This window comes from Rhinopithecus roxellana, chromosome 15 (genome assembly GCF_007565055.1).
Source record: "Rhinopithecus roxellana isolate Shanxi Qingling chromosome 15, ASM756505v1, whole genome shotgun sequence".
Classification (NCBI taxonomy): Eukaryota; Metazoa; Chordata; class Mammalia; order Primates; family Cercopithecidae; genus Rhinopithecus; species Rhinopithecus roxellana.
Genome location: NC_044563.1, coordinates 110,277,500 through 110,294,958, shown reverse-complemented (window position 1 = coordinate 110,294,958; position 17,459 = coordinate 110,277,500). Strand labels below are relative to the sequence as shown.

Below are 17,459 nucleotides of genomic sequence, written 5' to 3'. Positions count from 1 at the left end.
TCTGTTGGTAGCTGGTGTCTGTGCTAGCCTGCTGTTCGTGGCCTGCTCTCCTGGTGCTTGCCCTTGAGTGTCTGTCAGCCGCTCCCCAGAGGCCACACACAGTGACCTACTGTCTTTGTATCTTTGCAGGTTCTGGAAACGAGCTGGATTTGTTCCTGTTTATCTGAGACAGACCCCGGTGAGTGAGGCATCCAGCAGAGGAGAGGTTTAGGTTTGCTGTTGTGGTAGGTGAGAGGCCTGTCCTTGCAAAGAGCCCTAGTGCGTCCCTGCTGTGTTGCTCTGAGCAGGTGGCTGTGCCTCTGAAGAGGTTTATTCTGATGGACACGGAAACAGCCATCCTCAGGGACGGGTCACGTCATCACACATTTCTTCCCCGACTATACAGTGCATGCCTTGTGCTTAGTCATAAAATGGCAGAGGTACACGTGGGCTTGTTCATCAGATTCTGAGGAAGGAGAGTGGACAGGAGGATCAAGGGTAACTCCTAGAGTTTTGGCTTGAGAAACTGGGTGTCGGAGGTGCTGTCAGAGGTGGGACTCACTGCAGGAGGAGCAGATTTGGAGGGAAGAGTGGGAGTTCTTTTTTGACATTAATGTGAGATGCCTATTGGACATCCAAGTGGAAATGTGGACTAGGCATTTATTTGACTACAGTAATGTGGAGGTAGGGAAGTTTGGGGCTAGAGATGGAGCTTTGGGAGCCACCAGCATATTCATAATAAAATGCACTGCACGAGGGCATGGAGCTCTTGTCTGTTTTGTTCATTGCTGCATTCCTCGCACTTAGAGTAGCAATTGCTGTGTAGTATGTGTTCAGTAAATACTTTTGTTGAGTGAATGAAAAATATCTGGAGCCAGTGAAAGGACATGAGGGTGACTCCTTGGACCCTAACATTTAGAGGACTGAGGAGGAGGACACAGCACGTACAGGACTGAGAAGGAGCAGCCCTGATGCGCAGGAGAAAGTCGGGGTATGTCCACGTCAAGGTGGAGAAGTGGGAATGGGAGTCAGCCCTGTAGGGAGATGAGGAGGATGAGGACAGCTGGCCATTGGATTCATCAGTAGCAGTGAGCTGCATTGAAGCAGCTGCAGTGGAGTGGAGGCTTCGGCCTGGCCAGAGGGAAGAGGAGGCGAAGAACGAGAAGGGGAGCAGGCGACTCTTTCAGGAAGCGAAAGGAAGCAGAGAAACAAGGTCGCTGGAGGGAAATGGAAGCTAAAGAGGGGTTGTCAGATGGGAGATTCTAGAGAATGTGTGTTTGCTGCTGAGTTCGATTCTACAAGTAGTGGTGTAGGTGAGGGGGGCTGACTGCCAGAGTGCTAGCCTTGAGGAAGTGGTGGGTGGGACTTGAGACTCAGGAAGAGAGGTGACCACCTACTTCATCCTTCAGACCCAGGGAAGGCAGAGAGGATGGGAATGGAAGGCATCAGTTGGCTGGCTGATTTGGGGTTGGGAGGATGATGACGTTCTCTTCTGAGTGCTTCTGTCTTCCCAGATGAGGGGAGTCCATCGGCTGAGAGGGAAGTGTTAGAGGTTTTAGGGCAAAGCCAGTATCCGAGGCTAGTGTCCAGTGTCCGTCCGAGGGTTTAAAGTGGGACTGGTGAGGACCGCTGGGTGTTGGGCTGCTTCCGTGCAGGCAGGGAGCCACAGAGATGGGTTGGTTCTCTGTCGGTGCGTTTGGTGGAGTCTGGGGATGTAAATTCAGCTGTCACCTGCAAGGTGAACGCAGACTAGTGAGCTGCCGTGTGGTCTGCGGTGTGTCCATGTGGTCTTGTACTGTGCACTGTTCATTTGTGACTTGATAGTGGTGTTTTTATGGTATGGGCTTTGTTGTTATGTAGTAGAAAATGTAAAAACAGTCACAATTTTAGCACCTAAAGAAGCCTGCACTTTTGCAGACTGGCTGCCAGCACTGAGATATAGGTTTTGTCCCTGGAGTTCCTGCTGTGAGGCACCAAACCCAAGTAGACTGGATTGTGTGGAGCTTAAGCCCTAATTACTGAGTTCAGCATCCACCTGAGAGGAACAGGTATTTCCCTCCCGCAGGTCCCGAGCAAGAGGCAGGCCTGGAAGAGCGAGCACCTCTGCTCTGTGTCTGTGACACTTCTGAGGAGATTGCAGGACAGTGATCTTTGCAGCCCTTGCATGTGAACTGAGGTGATATGAGGAAGGTGAAGGCGAGGGCTGTGTTTGAGAAGGGCACCTCTCCCAGCCCAGGTAGAAGGAGAGGCCCGCGGAAGCACCAAGGCTTTCTTCCCTGAGTGTTTACCCTTCATCAATGATGGGTTGTTCAAAAAAGGGAGTTCTTGGTGCCAGTTGAACCTCTGTGTTATCCAGAATGACCTGACTGGAGAGCACTCATGCATCATGCTGAAGACACTCACTGATGAGGACGAGGCTGACCAGGGAGGCTGGCTTGCAGCCTTCTGGAAAGGTGACTGAGGAGTGGGGGTTCTGGGGAGACAACGAGGTGATCGGGGGCTTCCGGGGATGCCTTCAGACCTCTAACTCTGCGTGATGGCACCCCACAGATTTCCGACGACGGTTCCTAGCCTTGCTCTCCTACCAGTTCAGCACCTTCTCTCCTTCCCTGGCTCTGAACATCATTCAGAACAGGAACATGGGGAAGCCAGCCCAGCCGGGTGAGCCGGGCCGGGACAGGGAGGAGGGTTGGGAGTGGCTTGGCTGTGTTGGAGGTGGGTGTGGTGTCCCAGGAAGGGTGTGGGCTGGAAATTGAGGGCCTGGTTCTAGCCTGCAGTCACTCGCTGGCCACTACCCACTTGCCAGGCCTCTGCTCCGTCCCAGGCTGTGTTGTCTTTCATTTTCATGGTCAGACTCTGGCTGTGCAATTTGACGTCAGAGGTGTCCATTTAGTTCATGTAGCTGGTTTGTTATGGAGGCCGATTTCCATCTGTGCTCTAGGGGAGTGAGGTTTAGTTTCCTCATTCATGAAATTGTAATAAGAACATGCTGCTAGCCTTCTGTAGCCAACAGCACACAGAAGTGCTTTGTGCATACAGATTCTGTTTGAATATTTAAAAAACAAATGTCTAAGAGATTAGTTTTATTGCATATTTTATACATAAGTATGTAGGTATAACATGCATATATTTGTGTGTATGTGTGTATATACTTTTTTGCCAATTATATTTTGATGGAGAAATCTGTATATCTTGAGCTGGGCAGAGTTTACACACATTCTGTGACACCGAATGAAGTGGCAAAGCAGGGAAAGAGTGTAGTTGTGTTCCCCTAACCCTAGGCCACAGGGAGCTTTTCCTTGGTCCATGTGTTGAGTATGGGAAGTGAGCAAGGGTCCTGTGGCAGCTGTCCCCTCCCCACACATGGCCCGGAGCCGCCCCTTCTATGGCAGGAGCAGGTTTGGTGCCCCTCTGGGCCAGGGCTGTGTGGTATGGCTGCCAGGCCCTGTTAGATGCTTCTGTGTGTTAGGGTGCCGCCTGGGGGCTGTGTGCTGTCTCGTGAGGGTGCTGGGCGACCTAAACTGTCTGGCTCTGTGTCCCGTGGACAGCCTTGAGCCGGGAGGAGCTAGAAGCACTCTTCCTCCCCTATGACCTGAAGCGGCTGGAGATGTATTCACGGAACATGGTGGACTATCACCTCATCATGGACATGATCCCGGCCATCTCCCGCATCTATTTCCTGAACCAGCTGGGGGACCTGGCCCTGTCCGCGGCTCAGTCGGTAGGCTACCTGCTGCTTGTGTGGAGGAGGAGAAGCGAGGATTGTGGAGCTGTTTGCTGGGTGTTGAGTTGGGCACTTGGTCATAATTGTGTGCCTTTAATTCCTCATAGATCTGATAGGTGGGTAGTGGTCTCCTCATTCTACAGGTCAGGAAACCTGGGCTCTGAAGTCGAGTAACGTGCCCAGCCATATGAAGTGAGAGCTGCAGCTTCCACCCCGCTACGTTGCCTTGACACTTAACTCCACCTTAGCAGAGGTTCAGGAACATCCCAAAGTTTTATTGTAGTTGTGAAGCAGGTATTTGTCAGGATAAAAGTTATTTTGGGGATTTAAGGAAGACAACATTTCTTGGTGGTCTCAGTAACAGAATGAGAGAGAAGATGCCAGTATACACAGTGCTAGTCTGCCTTTGTACCAATAGCTTTGGTCAAGAGAGTACTCTAGTTCTTGGCGCCATTTTAATGGGCAAGGGCCTGTCCTAGAGGCCCACCCAGCAGATTTTCCATCCTTTAGGCTCTTCTCTTGGGGATTGGCCTGCAGCATAAGTCTGTGGACCAGCTGGAAAAGGAGATTGAGCTGCCCTCAGGCCAGTTGATGGGACTTTTCAACCGGATCATCCGCAAAGTTGTGAAGGTAACCTCGGCCTGAGGGCAGGGGCTTGATCTCTCTCAAATAGTGCAAAGAACCCACTCCCTGCTCCCGAGATGAACACGTTAGCATTTAGCTGTGTTTGCTGCATCTTGTCACACACACAAATCCGGGACTTCAGCTCTGAAAAATCTGTGAAGTTGTGTGTGTCCTCTCCCAGAGGCATCCCTGTTAGGAATTCGGTACATATCCAGTCTGTGTTCTTCAACTCTTCCTGCGAATATCCATATTCCTAAACTGTAGAGTGTTGCTTTGTGTCTTCAAAATGCACACCTTTCTATAAGACACCAAGTGTCTGGGTCACGGGTGACTGGGCCCTGCTGTTCCTTCATCTTCTGCCTCTCTGTGGTTGTCTTTTGTAGCTGTTTAATGAAATTCAGGAAAAGGCCATTGAGGAGCAGATGGTGGCAGTGAAGGATGTGGTCATGGAGCCCACGATGAAGACCCTCAGTGATGACCTGGTATGTCCCTACTCAAGGCCTCGGGAGTCCTGGCTTTTCCATCAGTTGCCTTAGGCTGTGAATGCAGACGGTCTTCCCCTTCCCCTTTAGAAAGAGTCCTCTGCACTAATTGAGCTAAGTGCTATTCCATAGGTTTAACTGGGCAAATGGACCCAGCATTGTCTGAGCACACACAGGCCTAGAGTTGTGCCTGCCACTGATTTTGTGTGTATGTTATGAATGCAGGATTCTAGCATCTGTTGTAAATGTTTTGTCTTTTTTGGTGACGTCTTAAATGCATATTTTATATACAGAACTACCTTAAAATAATCAGAGCTGCTTACAAGGTTTTTGCAGGTAGACGGAAGAGAAGGAAATGTTTTCTCATCATTGTGCTATTCCACCCCAGCTTCCCCTTTTCCTGTGTTTGGTTCAGTCCTTGACTCTGACTTAGTCTCTGTATGGGTCCTTAACCCAGGATGAAGCAGCAAAGGAATTTCAGGAGAAACACAAGAAAGAAGTGGGGAAGCTGAAGAGCATGGACCTCTCTGAGTAAGGCTTGTGGGAAGCAGAGGCTTTGCCTTGGCTTCTGGGGCCCTAAGAATCTGCCTACACGTTTCTTCTAATCATATCCCAGGTGCCCTGGGAAATGTCTTTCATGGGATCAGTTTTAGGAGCGCTAACAGTTCTATTTGACCTTCTAATTGCCTGTTTGTAAGAGTTTTGGAAGAGTTAGGTTCCCGAGACCAGTGCGGCCACTTTGACTTTCAAATTGCGTTCTCTGATCCCCAAGGCTCCAGGTCACACCTCGGGTCCTTCCAGGAGTGGGGGTGCTGATTGGACGAGCATGCACTTTAATGGTTACTTTACTCTATTTGGCTTTTACATGTGATTTTGTTTGAAGAAAGGATTCTACTGCTAAAACCAACCAAACAAGCAAAACACCCCTTGCTCTAAAACCGTCTGGGGATCCTAGTCCCTTCTGAGCCTCAGCTGCCTCTCCCTCCACCGCCGGGATTGATGTGAATAATAACTCCAGAATTCATGGCCTCTGAGCCTCTGTGACCTGGAGTCCTGTTTCTGGGTCATTAGTGATGGTGGCTGCTGGGTGTGTGAGATGGAGGTGGCCAGGAGTCCTGGGTCAGAGAATCGAGCTGTAGTTTCTGCCCTCAGCTTTGTAATATCAAAACCTTGATTTGCCAGGACTGCTAAATCTAAAAGAGAAGGGAGGGAGGGGAGAGGCACAATTCAAGGGCTTGTGGACAAACGCTTGGAGGTGGGAGTGAGTGAGAAGATTGTGGGGGCGACAGGAAGCTGCTTTGGGGGGTGTTAATGAGAGTCATGTGGGAGAAGCCAGGCAGGCGCCTTCTGTGCAGGACTGTCCTCACTGACCCCCGCCAGCAGACCTGGTGACCCTCGCTCCTGTGGAGCTTCTGTCCGCAGAGCTAAGCGCCACATCTCTTGGCCCTCCTGCATGCTCGTCCCCTTTGTCCTTTTTGCTGTTCAAATGCTGACACTGCTCAGCCTGGCTTTCATGACAGGAAAGGTCTGATAAGAATGTTGTCACTGTTGTGTTTTCTCTTAAGCAGTCCTGTCTTCTTTCAAGCAGGCTTTGCTAGTTCCCTTCTGTTTTTTTAAGATACATCATCCGTGGGGACGATGAAGAGTGGAATGAAGTTTTGAACAAAGCTGGGCCGAACGCCTCGATCATCAGCCTGAAAAGGTGAGGGCCCAAGGTCTGACCTGCGTCTGGCGGAAGAGGCATTCTGGCCTCTCTGCTTCTCTTTAACTTTGACTAGAAAATAGGAGGTTGGAGCAAAAAAGCTTTGACAGAAAAGTCATGGTTCTTCCCTTTGAGAGTCCCTTGGCCATTACCCTTGCAGTGCATCTCCCACAGACCAGGAGGGCCATCTCTTAGGCATGGATCTCTTCACTCTTTGTATTCGTCAGCCATGCCAGGGCGCTGGGCCTATCAGGGAGAAGGGCTTGAGGGAAAAATCCAGAAGCTGCCACTGGCTGAGACTTGCCTGTGGGCTTTCATCATTCAGCCCTCAGGATGACAGCATGAGGGGGCTGTTTTATTACTGTCATTGCTTTCAGATGAAGTAACCAAGGCTCTACGGGGTTAAGTAAATTCCCAAGAAGCACACAGCTAGTGAGAGCTGGAGCTAGAATCAAGTCCAGGTTTCTCTACTGCAAGGCCATAGGTTTAACTGTTACATTGTCCTTCCTTTGAGCCAGCAGTTCTCAAGGTTTTGGGTCTTTGAGTTCCTTTATCTCTTAAAAACAATTAAGGCCCCCAGAGGACTTTTGTTGGTTATATCTATTGTAATTTCCCATATTAGAAATGAAAAACTGGCCAGGTACAGTGGCTCATGCCTGTGATCTCAGCACTTCGGGAGACCGAGGCAGGAGGATCGCTTGAGCCCAGGAGTTCAAGACCAACCTGTGCAACATAGCGGACCCTGTCTCCACAAAAAAATGTTAAAAAGAAAATAAATGAAAAACTGAGAAATTTTAAAAATATTCATTTGTTCACAGTAATAATGGATTCAGTTGTTTGGAAAAATACTCTCATAAAAATTGTGGTGAGAAGAGTGGCATTGTTTTACATATACATTTTTGCAAATCTCTTCAATATCTGGCTTAATAGAAGGCAGCTGGATACTCATGTCCGTGTCTTCACTGACACTCTTGTGCTGTCATATCTTATACTTTGGAAAACTGAATATTTGTGAGAGAATGAAAATGAAAAAAGGCAAATAACTATTTTCATACTAATACAAGTACATTTTGACCTTGTGGACACCTGAAAGGGTCTTAGGGACCCCAGCAGTCCCTAGACCACTCTTTGAAAATCTTCACTCCAAGCTTCTTATCTGCAGAGTGGTGCATTTGTAAATAACTTAGGCTGGAACTTTCATCAGTTCTCCTTGGGAATACAATGAGGCCTTCCCTGCCCAGAGCCTCTGGAATTGAGGCTTTCACAGCTGATTTGGGGGTTGATGGGGAGGGTGAGATTTTGGCACTCCCCTAGTTACTGGTTTCCTTAAAAGCTTATATTTTGGAAACATTTGGAAAGAGGAAACCTTGTGTCTCTAGGAACTATAGATCCCAGAAATCAGATACTATCTTCCAGAGTCTCCATTAGTCACTGTGGCATCTTGAAGGATCCAGCATCGATGCTGGCCTCATTTCCCAGATGCTCTGTGGTGCAGCACAGAAGCCCACTGTCGGTGTGACCTGTCTCTGGTTTGTACAGTATGGGAAATGTAGCACAGGGCCCGTGATGGCTTTGGCCTTGAGCACGGTGGCTTTCACTGGAAAAAAAAGGCTGGAGAGCATGCTTGCTGTGGAGACAGCCTCAGCTCCTCACTCTGCAGAACTTGGCCTTTCCTGCCATTTTTTTGGCCATTGCTGATAGTGAGAAGCCTCTTGAGTCCAACCAGCCAGTGCTGTGTGGTTGTTGATGTGCTTGATGGCTCTGAGTAAATGTGAAAGCTTGAACTTTGTGAGCTAAAAATGCTGGTAGCTATCATTAAATACTCTGAGGCATTTCTTTTTCTTCCTTTGAGAGGTACTTCATTCACACAACCTTAATGGTATCTGGACTGAACTCTTCTCTGTCTCCTTGTAGGGAAGTATTTGTTCCCAGAACAAAATTAAACCTATGTTTCTTAATGGCAGGTGGCCGTTTGCTGAGTGATTCCTGTGCCAGTATATCAATGAAGAATCCAGGGACTGGTCGCAGGGTGTCACCTGTTGTTTAGGATTTCTTCTTCTCATATAAGATAAATAAAATAATAGTAGCACATCAGAAAGTATGGCGGGGTTTTCCTTGGAGTCTCATACCTTGTATTAAGGACTGTCTTCAGGGTCATTGGGATAAATATGTCTGGTTTCCAGAGTCGCTGCAGTGGTGAGAGTGGTAGTGGGGAATCCTTGTGGTGCCTTAGATCTGTCTTGGGAGAGGGGAGCAGAGTGTCCCGAGCTCTGAGGAGAACCCGGATTTCAGGTGTTAAGATCAAGATTTGTTCTTCCACAGACTAAGAGCTGGGTCAGGGCAGGAACTGGTCTGTGTGGTGTGTCCCCAGCCCCAGCACAATGCCTACCCCCAATAGGTTTGCAGAGAACATTTACGTCCAATTGGGTGTCCTTACATCAAGTTTCAAACGGTGGAAACCCTTTTTCACAAAGCAAAGCAAGCTTAAAACCAAGCAGTCTCAGATGTTCAGATCTGTACAGATTTCATTCTTTCTATTTTTGATTTTTCTCCAGTGACAAGAAAAGGAAGTTAGAAGCCAAACAAGAACCCAAACAGAGCAAGAAGTTGAAGAAGAATAGAGATACAAAGAACAAAAAAGATATGAAACTGAAGCGGAAGAAATAGTGAAGAGAAACTTTGGCATCAGTGTTTGATCATGGGAAGATACTCTCACTTCCTGAACCCTCTCTGGCTGGACTGTTAAAAGCAACAAGAGGTCCTGGCACACCTGCAAGCTGGCCGCGGATTCAGCCTCCAGGCCTGTGTCAGTCTGTGAGCTCAACCTGGCTGAAGGCAGAGTCACTCCCAAATGGGTCTCCTTAGAACTTGATGGCTGGGCACTGCCACCTAGAATTGGCAGGAGTCTCTCTCTCCCCACCCAGTCCAGGGCCCTCCTTTCCTATAAGTTCATATTTTGCTTTGGGCCATCTTTTTAGGCTCATTCCCGCACATGTGGAAGCCATGTTGCCTCTCGTCCCCGTGAGGCCCTTAAGTACATTGCTTTCTGGTGGTGCCCAGGGGGCTGCTGCTGGGCCTCTGGGTCTCTCTTTGTGGCCTTGTGCCTGGAGCAGGAGGACCTCCAGTCCGTCCTGGCATCCATGACAGCCCGCAGTTAGGTACACCAGGGTTTGCTGATGACGTCTTGTGCTGTTCCACTCTTGGCTCCAGCAGAGCCACTGTCCCAGAAATGCCTGAGCCTGTAGTTTATGTAGGATGCCACATCTGCGTACTCAAGACCTGTTATCTCATCCATTTGGGAAAAGATGTTGGGAAAGGCCATTTTGCTCGCAGGGGTGAGGGGAGGGATAGAGAATCTATTTTTAATAAATAATACTCTAGAAAGACCAGCTGCCTGTGAGCGTTCTGAATCCACACACGTGGAAGTTTCTTCTGGTGGGTCTTGGCTGCCTGGTGGAATTTGGAAGGCGTTGGTATCAAGGCCAGAGGTGAGCAGTGTATCTAGGGCTTCCCAGCCCAGAGGTCTGCGGGAGAAGTGGCAGGTGGTTGTGGTCACCTCGAGGGGCTTGGTGTGGTGGCTGGAAGCCAGCTAGAACTGCCTCATTTCCTTCCCAGCTCCTTCCAGGTCACTTGGTCCCTTCTGTTTGTTGGGAACAGAGATTACCTGGTGGCTTTACACATACTTTGGTGTGTTTGTTTCATGGTATCCAGGCTAATGAATCTGCAGCCCTGATGTGTTGTCTAGGTTCAGAGAAGGACAGGGAAGGAAACAGTAACTTCTCAGCCTAAGGGTATTTCATATGCAGCTCCCAGGACTTGTTCCCAGAGGGAGAAGAGCAGGTTCTGTGCGTGACCCTAGCGCTGCTGAGCCTTCACCGAGGCTGTCGGGACATGAGCTAGGGGCCTTTCATTTCTTGGAACTGAAGTTTCCTGGCCACAGACCTCTGTTAGGTCTGTAGGAAATTTTGCTGGTGGTGGGGAGAGGGCATGAAAATAATTTTTATTTATTTTCTCAGGTGGGTGCCCAAGCCTGCCTTTCAAAGAGGGTTTTCTTAGAGCGTGACCAAAAGCAGAGTCACATTCTCAAATGGTCAGAGCTGGATGGGACTGTGCAAGTTGTCCAGGCATATCATCCTACAGGTAAGGAAGCTTTTGTTTAGTGTCTCTACCCCCAGAGTCTCCCCAGCTGGCTCTGCTCTGGGTGCAAGGTGAGAGGGCTCTGGAGGCAGACTGCTCTGCCCTGACCCTCACCGTGGCCTTGGGCAGGTTACTGGATCCTACCTGCCCTTCAGGTCCACTTCTGCAAAGTGTGAGCGGTAGGAATAGCCCCCCCGTCATGGAGTTGTGGTGAGGAGTGGGTGGGGTAGAATGGAAAGCATTTAGAACAGTGCCTGGCACAGAGCAAGTGCCCGCTCAGTCTTTCTGGGTTCTGGGCACTCATCAGATCTAACTAGAGGAGCTGTTCAAGTTCAGTTACATGCCAGCTCTGAGAATACTCAATAAGGACTAGCTGTGGTGGTGGTTTAAAAAGAGACAGGGTCTTGTTCTGTTGCCCAAGCTGGAGTGCGGTGGCTCAGTCATAGCTCATTGCAGCCTTGAACTCCGGCTGAAGGCATTCTCCCACCTCAGCCTTCTAAGCAGCTGGGAAGGTGCTCACCACCACACCTGCCTAATTTTTGAAATTATCTAGAGATGGAGTCTCAATATGTTGCTCAGGTTGGTCTGGAACTCTGGCCTCAAGTGATCCGCCAGGGCCTCCCAGGGTATTGGGATTAGAAGCGTGAGCCACCACACTTGGCCAGGACTGGCCATGTTCCAAAAACCACAACCTAAGCTAGAAAAGGCGTCTCACTTGGGCAGCAAAGAGCGTGCATTTTGCAGTCAGACTTGTCTGGCTCAGTGTAATATCTCTGTATCCTTGGACAAGTCCTCTTTATTTGCAAAGTGTGTATTCCTAAACACAAGCTTGGGTCTTTGCATTTTGTGGTCATGATCTTGGGTTCTCCTTCAAACCTGAAAAGGCATGCTCCCCCACACTTCACCATCTGGCCCCCAGACAGAGTGACATCTGTAAAGCTTGGCTGTCTTAGGAAATGTCACTTGCGAAATGAATTCAGATAGGCCAGCCATGAATGCTGTCACCAGAAGGGGAAGAGGCTGAAGAAGCCTGAACAAAGAATGTTACTGAATGGTCGCCCCCCATGCCCCCTCGCCAGGCAGAGCTGATGCCGGCCTGCTTCAGTGCTTCCACTGCTCATCTGGCCTGGCAGTCCCAGAGGACTCCAGAGTGACCAGGAGACGGGACACAAAGGGGGCCGCTGAGGCTGGGAGGTGGGGGAGGGGCAGAAATAAGTGACCGTCACCTTGGAAAAATGTAGACTCATTATCTGAGGCCCACCCGCAGCCATTCTGCAGGCCTAGAGGAGGGGGTGGGGTTGGAAGCCCCTTGGGCTTGAATAGACAATTTCAGGGGATTGTCCCTGAAGGGGCATGCCCTTGATTCTACAAACAATTGGTTCGAGTTAAACATCATCTGGATCCTGCAAACTGGACGTGAAAGGCAGCCTGAAAGGGAGAGAGGCTGGGGCTTCCTGCTCAGGCTGGTTCTGTTGAGGAGAAAGCTCTAGCCACCTCGCATCTGGCATGGGGACTGATGTAGAAAAGGATAACTGGCCTTCCAGGCGGAGAGCAGAAAGGAAAGGAAAGCTTCATGAGAAGATTTGAATGCAGGAAAGAAACCAGATAGCCTCAAAAAAAACAATCTCAGTGTTAGCCCTGTCGGTGCAGGAGCAGACTGGTACCCACCACTTCTGGAGAGGCGTTTTCTTTGGAGACGGCTAAGGCACCAGCTTATGATTGCCTGTGGACCTGCTGGAGCGGAGTGAAATCCCTGTGGATGCAACCCATGCGCTCAGCACCTGGGTACTCAAGGGCTCCAGTAAGAAGGTAACTCCCCCGAGCCTGCCTGTGGCTGCTCATAGCAGGCGGAGCACGCAGGCAGTGAGCAGTGGCCCTGAATTAGGAGGTCCAGCTGCCCGGGTAAGTGATTATGTCCGTTTGGGTCCTAGCCCCTTGGAACCACGTCTGATTTTTTTTTTTTTTTTGGTAATTATTTTAATTTTTAATGTTTATTCAAAAATGTATTCCTGCTACCTACAGGCTCTAAGGGGCCCGCTCCCTCTCTCCCACCTCCACTTTCTCTCAACCCCCCACTCACCCTCTCAGGAGAGGAAAGGGCTGATCCCTCGTCTGGAGCCAGAATGCAACTAGATCTTGCTTTCTAGACTGGGTACTGACCGAGGCATGGGGCAGTGGGATGGGGCAACTTGTGGGGATGCTGGACACAGACCTGTGAAGGGTAGCCACTTTGTGTGACAAGTGCTAGGGAGGGGCGGCCTGCTCTACCACCTTCTTGGCCACTGCATAGAAAGATGGTGCGGGGCAGTGCGCCCCCTCCCAGTGGCCCCCAGAGGGCACCATGGGTCTGTGCGGCCCCAGGGCACCAGGCTAGGCCTTGAGCTGCCCTGCGCAGCCCCTGCTGGAATTGGGCCTTCCCAGGGACTGGGATCTTTATATCATTCCCCTAACTCCTGAGTCATGGCCAGTCACTGGCCCACAGCCACTTTGCTTCAGGTTCCCAGTGACCTTAGGAATTTCTATACCTGCCTCTGCAGGCAGGCGACTTTTTTTTTGAGAGTCTTGCTTTGTTGTCCAGGCTGAGGTGCAGGGGTGATCATAGCTCACTGCAGCCTTGAACTCCTGGGCTCTGTGATCCTCCCACCTCAGCCTCCTGAGCAGCTGGGAATACAGATGTACACCACTATGCCCAGCCAATTGGCAGGGAATGTTTTAAAAACTTGTATTTGTGCCTGAACTTTGCACCTAAAACTACAGCCATGGCCCCAGAACACTCTTGGGTCTGAGTCGGCGCCTCACCATCTCCCTCCATTACCTCTGCTAGTGGCGGCACAGCCAGCTTAGCTCAGCTGGGCCTGGAGGCAGCACTCACCCAGGGACAGGTCCCTCAAATCAGGCCAGGTCAGGCCTGGGTGAAGGAGGCCCTCCCGCCACTTTGCTGGGCTCTGCCATTTGGGGATGTGCCAGGGTTTGCAAACACCTCTGAAGACAACCCCCAAAATAGCTCCCACATAAAGGGCTGTGGAGGGGGTGGGAGTGGAGATAAGGAAAGCCTGATGGTGTCATATTCCTCAGTCATTTGGTGCCTGTCCAGCTCAGTGGCACATACGTGTAAATGTGAGCGAGGGCCGGTGAGGAATGGAGAGAGGCGAGTGCTGGGTGGCCACAGCAATGGCTTTGGTAAGGTCTTGGCTCTGAGAGGCAGGAGACCTGAGTGAGAGTCAGCTCTGGGATCTCTCCCTGGTCCTAAGAGGCTTCTCCCCAGTTCTGAACTCTGAGTAACCCTCTTCCAGGAGCAGTGAGGCCAAGGTCATTGTTAATGAGTATTTATTGTTAATAAAACCATAGTACATTTACAGTAGGTGACAACATTATTGTACAGTTAAAGTATCATACAATATTACAGCAATAAAATAATGCCTATTTCTTTGTACATCCAGTCAAGCAGCTAGTCAAAATATTTTCCAGGATTGCAAGCCCCTGGGGGCTGTTCAGGGTGACCTGAGTGACACCTCCTGAATTGCCCAGGGCTTTTGGTGAATAAATAGTTTCTAAGGTGCCGCCAGACAGCTGAAGAAGTTGCACCCAGACAGGCTGTGCCTGATGCTGCCCCAGTGTCTGGTCCATAAATACGACAGGTGTCAGGGGAGCCTGGGGCCTGCAGAATTCGAGGGCAAGGCTGGGAGGGGACACAACAGAAAGGCCTCTTCTCTCGGCCCTTATCTTCCATCAATGCCCCGTCCTTTATCTCCAAGAGCCACAGTTCCCAATGGGAAGTGTTTGCCCAGCTCTCAATCCTACATTAAAGGAGCGGAGAGACTTGACCAGGGGGCTCTGCTTCCTGGCCCCACAAAGGCAACCTAGTTGAGGCCTGAGGTTCCAGAATCCACCCATTTACTTTGGCCCCTAAAACCACAGCAAAACAAGAGCTGAGGCCATTCCTGCACAGTACCCCATCCCCTACCCCTCCATGCCAGACTTAGCTCAGAAACCATCAGCTGAGGAAATGCCCTCTGCTGCTAACTGAGCAAGCCGATAGTCCTGATGGGAGGTACTCTGGAAGCCCAGGCACCAAAGACAATGGGGGGACTCTGGGTGGCAGCAGTCATGGTGACTGGGGGGGGGGGCGGGCGGTCAGGCCACTGGATGCCCACATCAAGCCTGTCAAACCTTTGAGGAAAAAGTTCAGGGATTTGGGCAGCCTTTGCTATGTGACATTTAGGAAGAAAAATACCAGCTTTTGAATTACTATAGATGACCGGGGGCCTAGGCAGTATGCATTCTATACATTCATAAGGATTCCCACACCCCCAAGAGCCCCAGATGGGATGGTCTGAATTTACTGAGGCCCTAGGAGGGCCTGGGCAGAGGTGGATCAGGACCAGCTGCTGACCTGCAGGAGGGGAGAGCGACACACAGGGGGAGTGCATGGCTGTCCTTGAGGGGCAGACTGGGATGGGGAGGAGGGCCACCAGTTGGCTACATCTCTCCTTTGCCTATCAAACAGCTCTAGAGCAGAGGAGATGAGGGTGCACTGTCTGGCTCCAAGAGGGCCTACAACCATAGCCTGACCTGGTAGGCCCTGGCATCTCCACAGGCCCTGGCGCCGGCAGCCTCCGCCCCCTGCCTCACACCCGGGAGGTGATGTAGACAGAGTGCACGCGCTCCGCCAGGGTGTTCTGCAGGTCCTGCAGTGGATCCAGGCCCTGCACTTTGCTGCTGCGGCCGTAGATGAGCTGCCGGAAGGCGTCCTGCTCCAGCAGGGCCTTCATGTGCTTGAGGAAGAAGCCCTCACAGAACAGGGCCAGTTCTGGGGCATTGTGAATCTGTAGGGCAGAGAGAGGAGGGGTGAAGCTTATGTCCTTAGTACAGCCCCACTCACCCTCACCCCCAGATACCACCTACCCATGGCCACGGCCCTGCTTAAGCCCCACCCTGGCCAGGGGAGGCGTTCCCTGTCCCTGCATCCTGAGGCCACCTCTGCTAACTCTGAACTGTTCTAGCCCCTGTCGTTTTCCTGCCTGTGTCATACTGTCATGCTGCCCTATTAAGTGGCAGTCATCCCTGTTGGATTGGAAGTTCCCATCCTAAGGGCAAGAACAGGGACTGTCCACCACTGGGTGTCCAGGGCTCAGCACCAGGCCTGGCATGTGAGTGTGCACATGGTAAATGCTGGATAAGGATGTCACTCAACAAATATCAAGGGGCCGCTCTGGGTTTTCAGTTCAGAGGTCAAGGTCTCTGCAGTGCTGCTGATGTCCTATTTTGGGGGAGGCAGAATCTGAGGAACCAAAGACAAGGTAACTGCAGACGGTGCTGGAGACTGTGAAGGAGGTAAAGCCAACGTGACAGGATGGCATGTGAGAGGCCAGGGGAGGCCTGGGGACACCAGCTGATGAAGATGAAGGGCGGGAAAGAGCTTTACAGGAAAAGGGAAGTGTCACAAAAGCCCTGGGGTCTGGGCACGCTGAGAAGGAAGCATGGTGGAGTGAAGGGAGATGTGGGCAGGACCTTGGGGGCCTTGGAAGGCATGATAAGGGCCGGCTAGTATTTAGCCTGCAGCAGGTGGAAAACCTTTGGTGGGATTAAGTATGGGAGTAACACAGTGTTTGTACTTTCTTGGCGGGGCGAGGGGAGTGTGTCTCTCTCTGTCGCCCAGGCTGGAGTGCAACGGCATGATCACAGCTCACTACAGTCTCAACCTCCTGGGCTCAAGTGGTCCTCCTGCCTCAGCCTCCTGAGCAACTGGGACCACAGGTACATGCCACGACACTCAGCTAGTTTGTAGAGGCAGGGTCTTGCCAGCATGTTTCACAGGCTGGTCTAAACTCCTGGTCCTCCTGGCTCATCCTCCCAAAGTACTGGGATTACAGGTGTGAGCCACTGTGCCTGGTCATGGTTTTTGAACTTTTTAAAGAACCTTGTGGACTGCAGGGCTGAGGCCAGGAAGTAGGGAGGCTGGGCCAATGCCATTGTCCAAGAGAATGATGGTGGTGGCTTAGGGCAAGGCGAGGGCAGTAGAGATGAAGGGAAGTGGAGAAACTGCTGGTGTGTTTCAGAGGTACATGGCTTGCATTTGGGAGGGTTTTTACAATCAAATATGATTCTTAAGTTTTGAGTCTGAGCAACTGAGCAGTGACCATGTCGCTTGTTGAGATGGGGCAGCTGGGGAGGCACAGGTAGGGGAGAAAAGTAAATACCTATGGCTTTGATTTGACTCAGAGGCTCAGCAACTTGCCCAGGTGGCAGAGCTGGAATGTGAACCAAGATGCACCTGGCTCAAAAGCTCACCTCCCAAGCTACCATGTGGCCAGTGGGCAGCAGTGACCCCAGGCTACAGAGGGTTGCCTACCCTCCCTCAGCCTCTACTCTGCCCTCGAGCAGCCTGGCCACCTGCATCTCCACTATAGCTCATCCCCAGTGCGGCCACACGGCCAAGGCCCCCGTGGAGCAGAGCATGTGGTGGGAGGTGGCCAGCAGGCATCCTTGGCCCTCACCTTGGCGTATTTGTATGTGTTCACGGCGCTCTCCACGCTGAGAGTCTGGGAGCATAGGATCTCGCAGTGCCTCTGCAGGGCATCCAGCTGGAACAGGCTGGCAGCTGACAGCAGCTGGTAGGGAGGCAGAGCAGGTCTTGGGGGCCCATGGCCAGACCAGTAGCCCAGGCAGCATGGAACAGAAAGCTCCTGAGTGCCATGTGCCCTGCTGCCTCCGCCCTCAGGCCCAACTACCTTCTGATGCGCCTGGACCTAACCATCCCCGCTGGGGCATGCACTGAGGCTGGGCTCAGCGGTGTGCACAGTTCCGGTTT

The 17,459-nt window shown here is 51.2% G+C and overlaps 2 protein-coding genes across 2 annotated transcripts in view; one reads left to right on the top strand and one right to left on the bottom strand.

The window, feature by feature from the left end:
- Positions 1-9,897, top strand: part of NAT10 (N-acetyltransferase 10) — a 42,381-nt gene extending 32,484 nt beyond the window's left edge. The window contains exons 21-29 of the mRNA XM_010358361.2: positions 130-178; positions 2,336-2,432; positions 2,530-2,640; positions 3,528-3,700; positions 4,214-4,333; positions 4,711-4,809; positions 5,267-5,340; positions 6,428-6,511; positions 9,067-9,897. Coding sequence (XP_010356663.2) covers positions 130-178; positions 2,336-2,432; positions 2,530-2,640; positions 3,528-3,700; positions 4,214-4,333; positions 4,711-4,809; positions 5,267-5,340; positions 6,428-6,511; positions 9,067-9,178 — 919 coding nt within the window. The 3' untranslated portion in view covers positions 9,179-9,897. The remainder of the gene's footprint in view (positions 1-129; positions 179-2,335; positions 2,433-2,529; positions 2,641-3,527; positions 3,701-4,213; positions 4,334-4,710; positions 4,810-5,266; positions 5,341-6,427; positions 6,512-9,066) is intronic.
- A 4,061-nt stretch (positions 9,898-13,958) lies between these two features.
- ABTB2 (ankyrin repeat and BTB domain containing 2) overlaps positions 13,959-17,459 on the bottom strand; it is a 209,828-nt gene continuing 206,327 nt past the window's right edge. Inside the window, exons 16-17 of the mRNA XM_010358362.2 lie at positions 17,146-17,259; positions 13,959-15,474 (exon numbers count right to left, since the gene is read on the bottom strand). Coding sequence (XP_010356664.1) covers positions 15,277-15,474; positions 17,146-17,259 — 312 coding nt within the window. The 3' untranslated portion in view covers positions 13,959-15,276. The remainder of the gene's footprint in view (positions 15,475-17,145; positions 17,260-17,459) is intronic.